This window comes from Apteryx mantelli, chromosome 18, assembly GCF_036417845.1.
Source record: "Apteryx mantelli isolate bAptMan1 chromosome 18, bAptMan1.hap1, whole genome shotgun sequence".
NCBI classification, from domain to species: Eukaryota; Metazoa; Chordata; class Aves; order Apterygiformes; family Apterygidae; genus Apteryx; species Apteryx mantelli.
In genome coordinates this window covers 19,177,862-19,192,241 of record NC_089995.1, presented here as the reverse complement: position 1 = coordinate 19,192,241, position 14,380 = coordinate 19,177,862, and the positions used below count along the sequence as shown (strand labels likewise).

Here is a 14,380-nt window from a genome sequence, read left to right as displayed (position 1 = left end):
CGGACTATTACATGCGGATGAGCATCCTCCAGTGTTATCATACTTCTCTATTATCTGGTAATGGTGTTTCCCCCTCAGATTCTATTAGGAAATGCTTCACGATCTTTTGAAATTCAATTTCCTTCTGATTTCTGCTTGTGGATTAGCACCTGTTCAAAAGGAATACAATCAGTTACCTAGCCAGGAGTAGCTACTGAAAATCATGTGCTTTTTCCTCAAGAAGTTTGGGTGGAATAAGTTTTCAAACCAAATATTAAAATATCACTTGCCACAGAGCAACCAAATCCCATAGCAGGAGGCAGGACAGGTACTCTGCCTTGAAAAGCATTAGAAATAAGAACCTCATTCCAAGCACTAAAAAAGTAGGAACATTTATTAAAAGAGCTGCATGAAAAATGTATCCTGAGCCTCCTCCTGCTCAGAGCTTCATATTCTTCTGAACATGGATGGTGACATTTACTTAGAAAGCCACATGCAACAAGTTCTCATTATATCAAGAACATTTTTTCCTCAGGAACAAATTTTTCAAGGAATTTAACCATTCAACTGCAGCATCACATACAATTGCTATAACCGTGTCCTCTAAGTTATGCTAATTCACCAAATTAAATATTTGTACACCGAGCTGCCTATCTGTTTTTGGCTTATGCAAGTATCTTAGTACTCACGTGAGCCAGTTAGATTTAAAGTGCCTTTAAATGTGACCAAGAATCTTGAATCAAGTTTAGAAAAGGAAAGAAGATAATGCCAGTCTTAATGCTTCATCCTTGCTGGTCTTTCTTCCTTTTTTTCTGCCCAGTGGTACAATCAGAAAGACCTCTCCATGCCTTGTACTCCCCAGTTCACACAAAAATTGCCAACAGGCCCTGAAGAAGTGCAAAAAGTGACACATGTAAGTTATTTCCTGACTTTAAAGCTGTTGTGAACCAACGTCCTTCAGTAAATGATATAATGTCAGCAACATACAGTGAGCAGGAAACGCTCTTGCAAAAATTCTCACATTAAGCTTATAAAAAGGAGGGTACAATATCCTTCAGAAAGTATCAGAGAATATCCCAGCTCCTCTGGGATATCACCAGGCTGCAGAGGGCTGGGACTTGGTGTGATTCAAGACACTTTGACCAGTGCCACTTGAAAGGGCATGCTAGGCTCCATGGACCAACATCAGCAGCGTTGATCAGAGTTGCTCAGAGAGTTCTCAAGAAAGGAAAGACAGTCTGGACAGGGGAAATCAGGATCTACTCCCAGAAGGGCTGGACATGGCTCATTTTGTACCTTGCTTGAAAATGTGCATGGGCAGGAAGTACTCAGCAGTATTTTCTGACGGCACAATCCTTTCTTGAACTTCTAGGCTTAAAATCTATGGCTCTTGCACACTAAAACGCCACTGGGCAGGGTCCTATTGCAGGAGCCATGTGTTAGAAATAACCCCCATGACCTACACCGGTGCCTTGCAGGAGGAAAGAGCCTTTCCAAACACTTACCGCTGATATTTGAACATCCGCATTAATAAATGGAATGCCCAGCACGTTTGGTAGGGGGATTCCGACGCTCAGAAGACCTACAGGGAACAGACTGGTCCTTAAACACAGCGGGAAGGATGCATGCTGCTGTTTCACCCAGCTCCCCACCAAATTACAACCGTTGGTCCCAGCGAGGATGAAGGGAACAGAGCTTCAAGAGGCAGAGTGACTCAGAGCACCACTGCTCACAATGCATTTTGACTTTCCGTATGTTCTCTAGCAGTAGTTGTTGCCAGAGCCCTAAGGACTGACACTGGAGTAGATGCAAGACTAAAAGGCTAGCCTGGGGCTTTTAACTACAGCCCCCAAAGGGGGATTACAGACCTTTAACGACTCCAACTGGAGAGCTGAAGTGTCACTGCTACTTTCAAACATGCACGTGTACCCCTTCCCTCCTCCTCCAGGACTCAGTCAAAGAACTCTAAATTTTACAGCTATTCCAGTCACCTTACCATTGAGAAGTGGCAAGAACTTTTCCACCAGAAGAGTTCTGCAGTGTGGCTTGAGACTTGAGATCTGAACCAGAGAAGAAACAACACAATGAGAGGTCTGCCAGGCACACGACAGCAGTAAGCACTGCAGCTGGAAGACGGCCAGTCTTAAGGACTGGAAATAACTTCCTCCTAACACAGCAAAAGAACAAATACTCCCTGTCTTCTCTGAAGCAAATCTACTTTTCTTCCTCAATTTGTATTTGGTGCTTCCTTTGGGAAACCTTCTACCAGGTAAAACTCCTCCTGGAGTTCAGTGTAATCTTTGCCAAAGTAGGAGTGAATAAACACTGAACAGACTTCAGGCTTTACATTTGCATTATGAGAAAAGGCAAAAGCAAAAAAAAAAAAAAAAAAGAGGAATTGCTACAAAGTGTAACAGCTAACAACTAAGACCTTCAGCAGACAGAATCCATCACAACCCAGACATTTGTAACAACATCACGCAATGACATCATGTTTTCCTCTTTCCCCAGAGCTGCAGTGCACAGCACTTGGTCGCTCTAACCACGTACTGAGATTTGCTTGGTAAAAGAGACTTACGTTACTGATGCCAACATCAGAAGACTCCAGGGAGAGGGCAATGCTGCAGAAAAGGAAAGTAAACAGAACTTCAGACACCTAGTCATCTGGCCAGAGCTCGCAGATCCCAGATCCCTATTGTAAGACCACTGCAATCACCTAGCTCAGGTGATCATCTCAACCCACAGCCCAGGGACACCTAAACAGCATCATCCAGGCATCCACAAAGGGATTGCAGTATTTTAACACAAGAAGCAGACACTCCCACACTTACAAGGGAGCAATAAATAAATAAATAAATAAAAAGAATAAAATAAAAGCAATAAATCAACATTATAAGTTTAGTCTAGTTTTTATTTGCTTGTAAATAAAGCAGCATTGCAACAGTGCACACTAGTTGCCAGATTGTCCTTCCTTCTCCCGTGGCCAGGCAGTCATTCAACTTAGAAAAGCTCAGAAATAATTGACTGAGTCTATTCTCCTGCTTAGCCCAGGCCACACAACTTCCTCCAGAATCAGTGCCTGTTTGGCCAAGAGCAGAGCTTCTAGAAAAAGCATCCACTCCAGATTTAAAGATCACAAGTTCTGGAGAATTTGCTACAGCCCCTAACCTATCACTTCACTCACCTAATTATCACCATAGGTAAAACGTGTGCTTTGTTTCCACTTTGAATTTCTCCTTTCTACTTCCATTGAAGCTTGTTATATCTTTGTCTATTGAATTAAAGAGCCCTTTAATGCATTTCTATTCCCTATATTATTGCATACAAGCTATGCCAATGTTGCTTCTAAATCTAACTCTTTGACAAGCTAAATGGCCTGAATTCCTCGAACCTCACACTATAAGAAATGCTTTACAATCTTTAATCATACCTTGTCTGTCATTAATGATAGCACTTTCCTTTACTCCTTTATCACTCATGTCCAATACTGCCCAGAATCAAAGTCAAAATGACAGTCTCAAAATTATTCAGGTTACCTCATTTCTTCTTGTTATAAAACCAACACAGAGTTTTCTTCTAGTCTCCTAAAAAGTCTCCCACTGCTGCAATGTTTTTGAAAATCAGTAGTACCTGTCCACCTCATGACATCAGCCAGATATAAAATTCTTGGATTCAAGAAATCTGGGGTTCACAGACATTGAAAAATATTTTAAGTTAGCACTTGCTGCATTAATATTGCAATGGAGAGAATTTCATCAGCATTTAATAGCATTGCACTGTCTGGCTTTTTCACAGAAGTGTTTATGTAACAATCCTATTGTTTCTCCCTTAATTCAGATAGTTCTACCACTGCCATTTTGTCACAGAGGAATACTGTACTGCCATTAGCATTTGTAGTGTCCCTAATAAACCATTGTCCGGCACTCTTCTGGCCACCGGTTCCCAGAAAATTGTGTATCTGCATGTTGAACTCCAGGAAAGCTGGAGGTTCTCAGCACTGTTGAAAACCCACGACTAATTCAAGAGAGCAAGCAGAATTAGGCATTTGTGGCAGACTGCTTTCAGTACTCGCATATAACCGCTACGGAGACAGATTACCTGCTCAGGGACGGTGCGAGCAGCAGTCTTCTGCCAGTAATCGAAAAACGGACACTTAGACCAAGGTCCTGCAATCAGACAGTGAGGATTAGCCTGCAGAGATGCCATCATCCCAATTGACGGTCACTTAGCCAGCTGCACACTGCACCAGTTTGAGGTCTTTACATTAATACTTACTGCCTTCAGGAGCAGAAGGCTTAGGACAGATCCATCTAAACGTTGAATGAACAGCTGAATCATGACAGAAAGGTTGATAGTGGCTTTCTTTACTTCCAAGAGGAAAAGTGGGTTCCCAGAAAATGCAATCTCAATGCTCAGAGGATCAGTCCTAGGACAGCTGGAGCACTGCAGAAATTGGAGAGACACAGAGCTGGCCACCTTTGTGCACCAACACACCTGCCCAGCAGAACCTAAAGCTCAGCGTGAGAAGACCAACGGTCTGCAGGTGGACTCACACAGTCCCATAACTCTTTAGGGCCTCTCCTTTTGAGGTGCATGGATCTTGGACTAGCATTCCCCAGATTTACAGAGCAGAAAGGAATTTTTCAGAAGATTGCATGTAATTTTAGCAGCACGGAGAAAAATATGAAATAAATCCTAGATAAGAGAGGTAAATTAAACCTCAAGACTCTCACAGCAGGTTGTAAATTTGCTGATTGACTGGTTAGTACTATCTCTGCATGTTCCTGTAAATCCAGCAGCAAAAGCCAACACTCTTTGCTCTTGACAGTAACAGACTGAGGAAGCAAAGGTGGACACTCTCTAAGAGGGCTGTGGCCATACAGGGGGGTCCATGGTGCCTGACAGCAGGCCCAGGAAATGGGAGATGCAAGACATTTATTAGCTGTTTATGCCAACAACTGCAAGCTAAGAGGGAAGACCTTTCTTTTGCTTAGGGAATGGGAGAAAGTTGGCTACAGCTCAAGTGCCCCACAGGAGAACACAGATGTGAAGCAGAGGCTGCAGACAGCCCACAGCCTGCCCTCAAGGGGAGCTGGGTGGAAGCGTTGGTCATACAAGCCCCTTCAATTCATTCATGTCAGGAGGCCTTTAAGCAGGACAGTCTTGGGTTATACTGACGTGGCTTGGCCACAGCACGCATTCGACAGGGCGAAGAGGAGGGGAACAGAACACCAGAGACCTTAGTGGCAGCGCCCCAGCACATTCAGGTGGTTTCACTTGGATGGACTCAGACCCTGGTGATATTTACACAAACCCTCGCACCAGCGAAATTCACTCACCCTAGCAGCAACGAGGGTCATGACAGCTTCTCTCAGTTGTTTGGCACCAGAGAACTGTTGGAACAAAAGTGCAAACAGCCGAAATCAGTGCTCTCAATGGATTTCAGCAATACCCATCCTGCCAGGAGCCACTCCTCTGCATTTGTGTCACCATCTTCAGCCAGTTTGTTCACATTCTTGGGGCCAGTCCCAGAGTCCTCATTCATTCATTGTCCCCAGTGAAGTCAAGGGCAGATCAGTCACACACAGACCTATGTTAGGGCAGCACCTGCTGTTATCTAAGGCCTCAGTCTTTTCAAGTGTTCCACAACTGCTCAGGTGATTCTCAGTCAGTTGTTAAGGTGAGGCGAGAATAACCAGCAGCAGAAGACAACATAATCTAGAGGTGTTTAACATTTTTCAGTGTATAGACCTCTGATATTTTCCAGTGGAAGTGCAGACTAGAGGTATAGAAAATGCACATGTGTCGAGAATTGTGTTGCATATATGAAGTTGTTTTTCTTAGTGACATTTTGAAATGGAGTGTAGACCCCCAAGAGCCAAAGACATAACCAGTACACAACTGGATTCAACAGGCATCCCTGGACATGTCCACACAGAAATAAGAAAGGCTGATGATCGCATGCACTAGTACAGATTTGTGAAAAGAGCAGTAAAGATGCGCTGGGGCTTTAGCATGTACAAGTGAGCAAAGTATAGACTCATGTCCTCAGAAAGGCTGAATGTCGAATGCTAGCACAGGCTAAAACCCATGCCACAGCTTGCTACCTCAGCAGAGCTAAGGTCAAATGGATACGTATCCTCCTCACTTCCCCTAGCATGAAGCTCAGGCACTGCTGTACTCACAGCTTCTGGCATGCAGATAAACGTCTGAGACTGCTTCTGGATTATGAGGGACACAGCTGCATTGAGAAAGCTCTGGCGCAATCCCAAGACAAGAAGCTTGTCCATCAGAGGAGGCAAAGCAGAGGAGGATGAGTCATGGGGGATGATGCTGCCTCCCACCTGTTGCACTGCACCCTGCAAAGAGAGATGACAGAGTCTTCAAACCGACCTACAAAGCCATGAGGTCTGCCCAGACCTTTGAGACAGAGACTGCTGGGCTTATACCAGCTGAAACAGCCATCCTCTCATTAAGAACTTAGGGAAAGCATTGAACTCAGAGAAATTCTCTCTATATTTAATACATGAAAAGAGCTGATAAAGACCAGAGTGCATAACGGAGTCCTTCTTAGCTAACAAACTCACCCTGTCCAAATCACTATCTCACTGCTTCATTTCATCCTTGAGGTTTCACTCCAAAAACAAACGAGAGGTAAAGATGTTGCCAGCAGAGAGGTCATAACACTGCCTTTCCTCTTCTTCAGCACTCAGTCAAGCATGAACCATTGCTCTGACTCTACAATAAACCTGTACTGATACTATCAATTCACTAAGGACACTAGCTCTGACCATCATTGTGGCAGGCAAAAACTAATCCCTACGAAGACCTGCACTAAAGAATGAAGTAGAGCTGATTTTACAGACTGGAGCATTTGTTATTTAGCCTTTGCTATTCTTTATTGCTTATTCCCAATTCTCCTTGCTAGTTATTCACTTTTAATTATTTAAGCTTGCCTGTTTGAAAAGGGGGTTGTTTTTTTGTTTTGGGGGTTTGTGAACAGAAGAAGTGAAGGCTTGAAGAAAAGCACACAAAGTCACTTAGTGGTGGGTCTGCATCAGGGCCTAAATATTTAGCTAGCATTTCCAGAAGAAATCATTCATTTAGCTCTTCTATTTCATTGTACTGAAAGAAGACAATTCTCCCTAGGGGATCAAGATAAATAGTGCTGAAAGAAACCATGCTACAATCAAACTCTCAAGGTTTTGTTACCTAATATTTAACTTACATCTAAATCCAACCCAAGGAACAAGCCAGATGTAAACGGAAGGCTGGCGAGCTGATATTGAATCGTTCCTGCTGTACCAACTGGGATCACCGCTTCAGAGAGAAAACAAGCAATAAAACATTAGGAAATAAAAAGCAACACAAACTCCTTCTGTGATCCCTCAGGTCACCAACCAGGCCTCACACCCACAAGCAGATCTCAAGCATTCATTTCCATGGGATGCTCTGTAAAAGCGTTGCTACTCAAAAATGGGCAGAACATTAAGTCTTGTGGGATATGCATTTAGAATATAGCCCCTAAAAAGTGCCAAAGACAGTAAGCTAAATTCAAGGATAATATGTTAAAACAGCATAAGGAAGATCCAGGTGAGAGCAGTTCACTGGGACTGTTTAGGTGCGAATTCAGTGTTGAACAATATTCTTAAATATTCAGTGGATAGAGATTTAGTCTGGAACATGAGTATCTCGGGCCTCTTTACCTACCCATTTACAGATCTGAATGCCCACAAAGGGCAGGGTTGTTCTGGGATGCAGTACACAGCTGTTACTCCCAGTGAACACTCTGTACAGACAATCCCCGAGATACAAGCCAGGGAGCTGAAAAGGTTGCAGTAAGAAAAACAATTTACACGAAGGCTGCAAGAATGAAAACTACTACAGGCTCTAATTTATTCCATTTCCAGCTTTCACCAATGACTCCTGGATCCTCTCTCCTCTCCCCCCTCCCCACTCTCACCCCTCCCAGGAACCTCTTCAATCCATTTACTAATATATAATTTGAACCACTGCAGGTAACACATCTGAACTTAGCTTTGCGTTCAAGGGTGTTTAGGGAACTGCAAAAGTGACATCTCCCCGATAGACCTTATGGACTAGTCAGGGAAAAGTGCACTTCCCATCATGGGATTGTAGAGGAATGGGGAGAAGTAATACCGGAGCTTCCGCAAGAAACATACCATTGAGAGTGCCCAAGAGCTGGATGTTCACAAGATTGACGACTACATTGATCACAGAACACAGCTGCAACACAAAGCAGAAATGTGACCACACAGCCACCCTTCTCCACCCACCAGCCGTGAGCTGCCACCATACACCCTGACCAGACCCACTCACTCTAACCTAAATCCTCGGGGAAAAGTGCTCCATGGCATTAGGGTAGCAGGGTCTTTGTGAAGGATTTGGGAACAGCGGAGAACCCCTGGGGTTAGGAACTGCATCTAAGGGGACTGCTTCGATCTGAGCAATATTTAAGGGCATTGATCTGTTGGGAGAAATACTCCAGCAGTGACAAGACTGCCCATGGGCCCCCTGCAACATGGTGCATTCCACTAAAAACATGAGAAAGCGATGCAGAAAGATCATGTAGTACACTTGAGCATTGTAACATGTTGTTCCTGATATTTCTGCATTTCAACTATAAAAAGATGGCAATCTGTGGGCTTACCAAACCAGGCAGAGTTCCTGCCAACTGGTTATGCACTAAGTCATTTATTGATAGGGACAGTAAGCTGCAAGAAAAAGAGAAGAATGTATGAGAGCCAAAGCAACTCCCAATCAGTACAAACAGAGCTCCAGGACAGGAGACCAAAGGATCTCCAACCTTTGTTTTACACACTGCTACATCCTTTATCATCCCTTCAGAGACACTGCTGCAAGCAATACTGGAAAGAGAACAGGGTGCGCAGAAGGCAGGGAGGGTAGTGAACTGCTAGCCCCAAGGAGGGGAGAAGTTGGCTCATTTCTGAGAATTGAATGCTTCAGCAGTCAGGGTGTGCAGACACCGTTGTACCAAAGGGATGAACCTCTCACAATATTGCTTGAGCCTGGTCTTCTTGCTCTGGTATTTAAATCAGTGCTGTAGTTAAGGGAAGGTGGAGTTATTTTTAAACATCTCCATGTTAGTTATGCGAAACAAACAATTTACATGTGGGTTAACAAGAGGAGAAATCTGCTGTGTAACGTTCCAACAGTGCTGCTAAATAGATCACTCTGGGCTACATGCTGCCTGCAGGCAGCATAGAGCCATTTAGCTTTGATAATCAGTATATTTCTGGGCTATTGAGTTAGAACATAGAGCAGCATATTCTGCAAGACACAAACAGCAGGAATTACTAATCTATCTCATTATTTATGGCAGAATTTTGTCTATAGATGTATCTGAGGAACTGCTGTGAAGTAAATTGTGTACATACACACTCACTGTTACCCCACAAAGAATTCATTTCCTCTGCACAGGCATTTTAACTCTACTAGAGCTTAAAATATGGCCCCCAGAATGGGTGGGCTGTGTTCTTCTGGCCATTTATATAGAATCTTTCAAAGCAACTATTGCACTGATTAAAATATAATGCATAATTCTGGTGCAAAAACTAATTAGGAGAAATTCAAGGAAACAGAAAAGTGCATAATTCAAAACCGATAAAAGGAAATTTTTTTACAATAATTGATTTACCTGAGGCATTCATCAATACAAGAAGTCAGCAATGCCAAGAATTTAGTAAGACTGAGAAAGAGATGGGACACTTGCATGGAATTAAACATTGCCACAGAGGTCAGACCAAAAGTCTATATACCCGACATATTTTCTTGATAGCAGCCAAAGACTGAGTATAAAAACATGATGAGCAATTGGTGCTGTTTCCCCAGAACACTCTCCCTGCTGTATTATTCCTACCCCTTGGATACTAATTCATTAGTTAATTCTAAAGAAAGTGCATTGGAAGAGATATTAAACCTCATACTTCAGATCTCTAATTCAGGTAAGATTTCCGGGACAAGCAGGGCAGATTATCTCACATTTTCCAACAGCCATTTTTTTGCCATCTTCCACTGAAGCAACTGGTTTTGGCAATTGGAAATAAATTAGTTCTACTGAGGCCCGGCTCTACATCAGCTTAGCACTGTCTGAGTCCTGGCAGACTGTTTATTACTGGATAAAGAGTAGGGGATTGCTGGCAACGGAAAACATAAATCCACAGGCACTTACCCAGAAAGGAGCTTCACCTTTATGGCACCAAAAATACAGAGGCAGTCTTCAATAACAACCTGGACTGTTCCCGATTCATAATTCGTGCATTTAATGTTTGCAGTAATGGACATATCCGCTATGATATCAATTATTTCTGGGAGAAGACCAAGCAAGCTGAAAAAAGTAAACGAGTTAAACAGATTTAATCTCTCTGCCTCTGAAGAGAATATCAGAAAAGCCAGTAACAATGAACAGCACCTCCATTTACTGTAACTCATGACAAAAGCCAGAAGCCACCCTTTGTGCCTGTTCCACTGTGTGACTTTATTATAGGTAAAAAAAATATTTAGAAATCCATAAAAGATGCAAAATATCATGTAACAGAAAGCCTGTGGATAGGGGCTTCCTTTAACAAATACAATGAAACACAACATTCACCCGTTGCCTCTGAGCTCCAGCTTTGCAGCGATGGTCATCTGGACCCCAATTCCAGGCAGCAGCATCACTGACAGCTCGGGGAACTGAGCCTTGACAAGGTGCAATCTGTAGAAGAACAGCAAAAGCTGTGGCAAAGTGAAAGTGTCTTACAACAGCTAAGCAGCTTCAAGCACTAAGGAACCTACAGTGCCCACATCAGCACAGCCACTTTCAGCTATATGCACGGATATTTAAGCAAGAGATAGCAGCTCCAAGAGGAGACAGAGTCTGGAGCTGAAGCCCAAAAGAAGAAAATTGTTCTGAGTCTTGGAATCAGATTGAGATGGAAGCCACTCTTAAAAAAAAAAAAAAAAAAAAAAAAAAAAAAAAAAAAGAGTGGTCAGTTTTTTATCTCTGCTGAATCCTCTTTCCTCTCTCAGTGCTTTCAAGCATCTCAGATATCAACAGTAGTGTCAGAGCCATCATTCTGCATCTGGATCCACCACCTGCAACACACTTCACCACCCACTTTACCACCACATCAAAAACTCTTGTTGGGCTAGAATTTCAGTACCAACAGTATCAGCATCATATATGACTACTCAGGCCAATCACTGCAGCTGAAGCTTGGCTCTTGTCGCTTCCCTTGCTGGACAATGCAAATTCCCTAGGAAGCCTTCGCTCTCCACTTACCCAGTGATGCTGATGGGTGCATTCAGCAGACCCCCTTCATCCATGATGTTTGGGAGCACAAGGCTCTGGAGGTGCTGCTGGAGAAGCCCGTTCTGAAGTATGGCTCCTGAGAGAACTGGAAAACATCTCTGCATGAGGACAGACGCTTGTGGCAATGACCTCTCTCCACCCTTCAGACTCATAGCTTGGCAAAGTTGTTACACAGCACAGCCCCACCTCTTCCCAAAACTCCTTATTTGAGTGCATAAACACTGATAATCACACTGGGCACAATACTTTACAATGTGAACCAAAAAAAAAATAAAAGTCATAAAACAAAACTGTCCTTAGTGAATTAACCAGGAAAGGTAACAATACAGAGCATCCCAGACCTCTGACTTGAAGATTAGAGCACAACTGTGCACTAACAGAAATGACTGCTACCACACTCAGCAGGAACAGTGCTTGAACCTACAACTTTTGATTCCCATTTGTAAAGGGTTTAAAAGAAAAAAGTAGAAGTAACTGGAAATTAGTTGCTCTTTTTTTTGCTGAAGCATTGCAAATATTAGCATGGCTGTTAAACTTCATAGCAGTTGCTCAGTAAAAATCAGCTGCTCCATGACACAAATGGGAAACTAAGACAAAAAGAGGAAATAATCCACATGTGGCCCTAAGATTCTCTATGGCCATTTGGTGCTGAAACACGCCCCAATTCTGCATCCTAGAGACTTCCCTAAGAGTCCATGAATGCAACAATGGCTGTCAAAGGCTCTAGCAACGTCTGGAGCCATGAGGAACTATAAAAAGAAGAAAAAGAAAAAAGAAAAAGAAGAAAAAATAAAGATGAAGACAGTCAAGAGGTTTTATTCCACCTTCAAGGTCCCAAACAGCTTTCAAAATAAACATAACTCATGTTCTTGCTGTTTACCATTCCGCATTGCTCCTGGGCTGACTGCACAGGACAGACCAGGCAGTACTTCCTGAGACGGTGTCAGCAGGCCACAGAAAAAGAGAACTCCAAAAAGCTTGAACATCTTCATCTCCAAAGAGACCCTCCTGCTGGCAGGGGAAAAATGAGAGTAAGAAGTGGGAAAAAAACAAGCCTCTAAGAAGACAGCCGAGTCTCTGTACAAAGATACAGACCAAATGAGAGTTGTCCCCTCTACTCTTTATTAAGCTTGAATAAGACTGCTCGAACCTGTGGGAGGCAGGAACCCATTTGTGTTCAAATATGCGGACAGACTTCAAGTCTGGGTCAATAAAAACCCCTTATGTTTACTTTGTGACTTGCCCAAAATACCTTAGATGTTCACACAAAAGGGAACCAAACTGCTTTTCCTAGCAACTACCCTTAATTGATGTTTAATTAGTCATTACTTTCTATATCCTTTAGATGAGAAATTACACTTCTTTTGCAAGGATCTTTGCCAAGGGAAACATCTCAGGATTACTCTTATTCTTTTTAATTTTCAAAGGCAACAAACTAAAACTAAAGTAATAAAAATCATATAAGTTAATTCTATAGCTATAATTTAATCATTATTGACATAAATTTAATTATAAAGTTATAGACATAGAGAGATGATCAGCAGTTTGGTGCGCAGCAAAATCTCAAATTAAGGAAACCTAGCAATGAGCACACTATGCCTGTTCTTCAAGGATTATAATGCAATGACACTGTTTCCACATACTCTGCCCACCATTCAGCTTCACCAGACAGGCACACATGATGTTATTACCTGCATCAACTGTGGTGATCTGTGAAAGATTCTCAGGTCAGCTCTGCCTCTCTTAGAAGTAGTCAAGACTCTCTGCGTCTCCCCCTTTTGTTCCTGCAAATGAGATGGAAGAAGTTGCCCTTATATAAAAGTTGCAGCCAACCAGACACACCTTTTCCCCCACATCTAATAATCAGGCATTCCTCTATATTCTTGCTCTTTGCAAGCAACACCCAGCTGCCACCTGTATTGATTTATATGAAGTAACGTCACTACTGACTGTACTGAATGCTGTTTCTCTTCATGGTCCAGACTACTTACTTGGACACTGTTTTTTTCCTCTCTCAAAACAGATGCCCTGCAATGGTGGCCCCAGTGGGGAAATTCACATCTTGAGGTAACCAACTTTTTAGGAAATCATGAAGGAAATTACTGAAGGGTCTAAATGTGACAAAAGGCAGAATATGGATTGTCTGGATGAGGAAGACTGTGCACAGAGCTTCTGTTAAGCACGTGCAAACAATCAAAGAGGCTTAGAGTAGGAAATGATCTACTTTTCCCAGTCCCTGAGGAGCTGAGATTTATAACACTCATTCCTGTTTCAAGTGCAGCACTGGAAATATATTTTCTTTATAAAAAGCAACTTGGAAAGGTTGCAGAAACATGACAAATATTGGCTTTAAGACTGAGCTTCAAATTGATTTCAGTTGTATCTGTTAAGAGTTTCATGAATTGATTGCAAAAAATAAAGTTGCACCGAAATGTGTTAAAAACAACAATAAATATCATTTTGAATAAGTAATGCCTATGCTAGCTGAATGAGCTGAGGGCAGCAGAAACGTGTATTTCAAAGAAAAATAGCAGCTATCCAAAGAGAAAGATGTTTCTCTAAAAGGCTCCTAAGAGAACATTCCCCAGGCTCTCACACAGTCCCGAGTCTTTACCCAGAAGCAGTCGTTTCGCCTGGCCGCGGCGTAGCAGACACATCACGGCAGGACACCGGCAGGACGTGTCGGGGCCCTCCAGCAGCCCGCGCAGACAACACAAGGACGGCATCCTTGGCGTAGAGCTCTGGCTCAGCTTCGCGGAGTTTCCATTGTGCAGGGCCCTGGGAAGATCTTATCCGAGCACTTTGTTCTGGTCTGGTCACCCATGTTCAACAGGGATAAATTCAAACTGGAACTGGCAGAAAAGGGCTACTAAGAGGGTTAGGGAACTGAGGAGCCTGTCACAGGAGAGAAGAACGGTTGGCTTGTTTGGTCCAGCAGAACAAAGACTGGGTAGAGATATGATCGTTCTCCATAAACACAGGAGGGGGTAAACACCAAGAAGAGAGAGGATAGTTATTTAGGCTAATGGACAATGTTGGCACATGAACAAACATTAGTGAATAAAT

General features: G+C 42.9%; 1 protein-coding gene across 1 annotated transcript; it reads right to left on the bottom strand.

Moving 5' to 3' along the window:
• Positions 1-407: 407 nt before the first annotated feature.
• Positions 408-14,002, bottom strand: LOC106490851 (BPI fold-containing family B member 4-like). The gene is made up of 17 exons (XM_067307655.1): positions 13,929-14,002; positions 13,006-13,098; positions 12,195-12,325; positions 11,285-11,399; positions 10,613-10,717; positions 10,193-10,348; positions 8,651-8,714; positions 8,163-8,226; positions 7,208-7,299; positions 6,165-6,338; positions 5,319-5,372; positions 4,255-4,422; positions 4,078-4,145; positions 2,558-2,600; positions 1,976-2,039; positions 1,485-1,561; positions 408-866 (listed from the first exon to the last, which is right to left on the bottom strand). The coding sequence occupies exons 3-17, from the start codon at positions 12,304-12,306 to the stop codon at positions 843-845; spliced, it is 1,380 nt and encodes a 459-aa protein (XP_067163756.1). The 5' UTR covers positions 12,307-12,325; positions 13,006-13,098; positions 13,929-14,002; the 3' UTR covers positions 408-842.
• Positions 14,003-14,380: the final 378 nt, after the last annotated feature.

What these genes read in the sequence shown, in the direction of transcription:
- LOC106490851 (XM_067307655.1), bottom strand. Translation starts at nt 12,306, where the DNA reads ATGAAGATGTTCAAGCTTTTTGGAGTTCTCTTTTTCTGTGGCCTGCTG. An exon ending in TTATCTGCATGCCAGAAGCT is followed by an intron (nt 5,373 to 6,164) that starts GTGAGTACAGCA and finishes TTGTTCCAACAG; the next exon opens with TTCTCTGGTGCCAAACAACT. An exon ending in GTTCTTGCCACTTCTCAATG is followed by an intron (nt 1,562 to 1,975) that starts GTAAGGTGACTG and finishes TGTTCCCTGTAG; the next exon opens with GTCTTCTGAGCGTCGGAATC.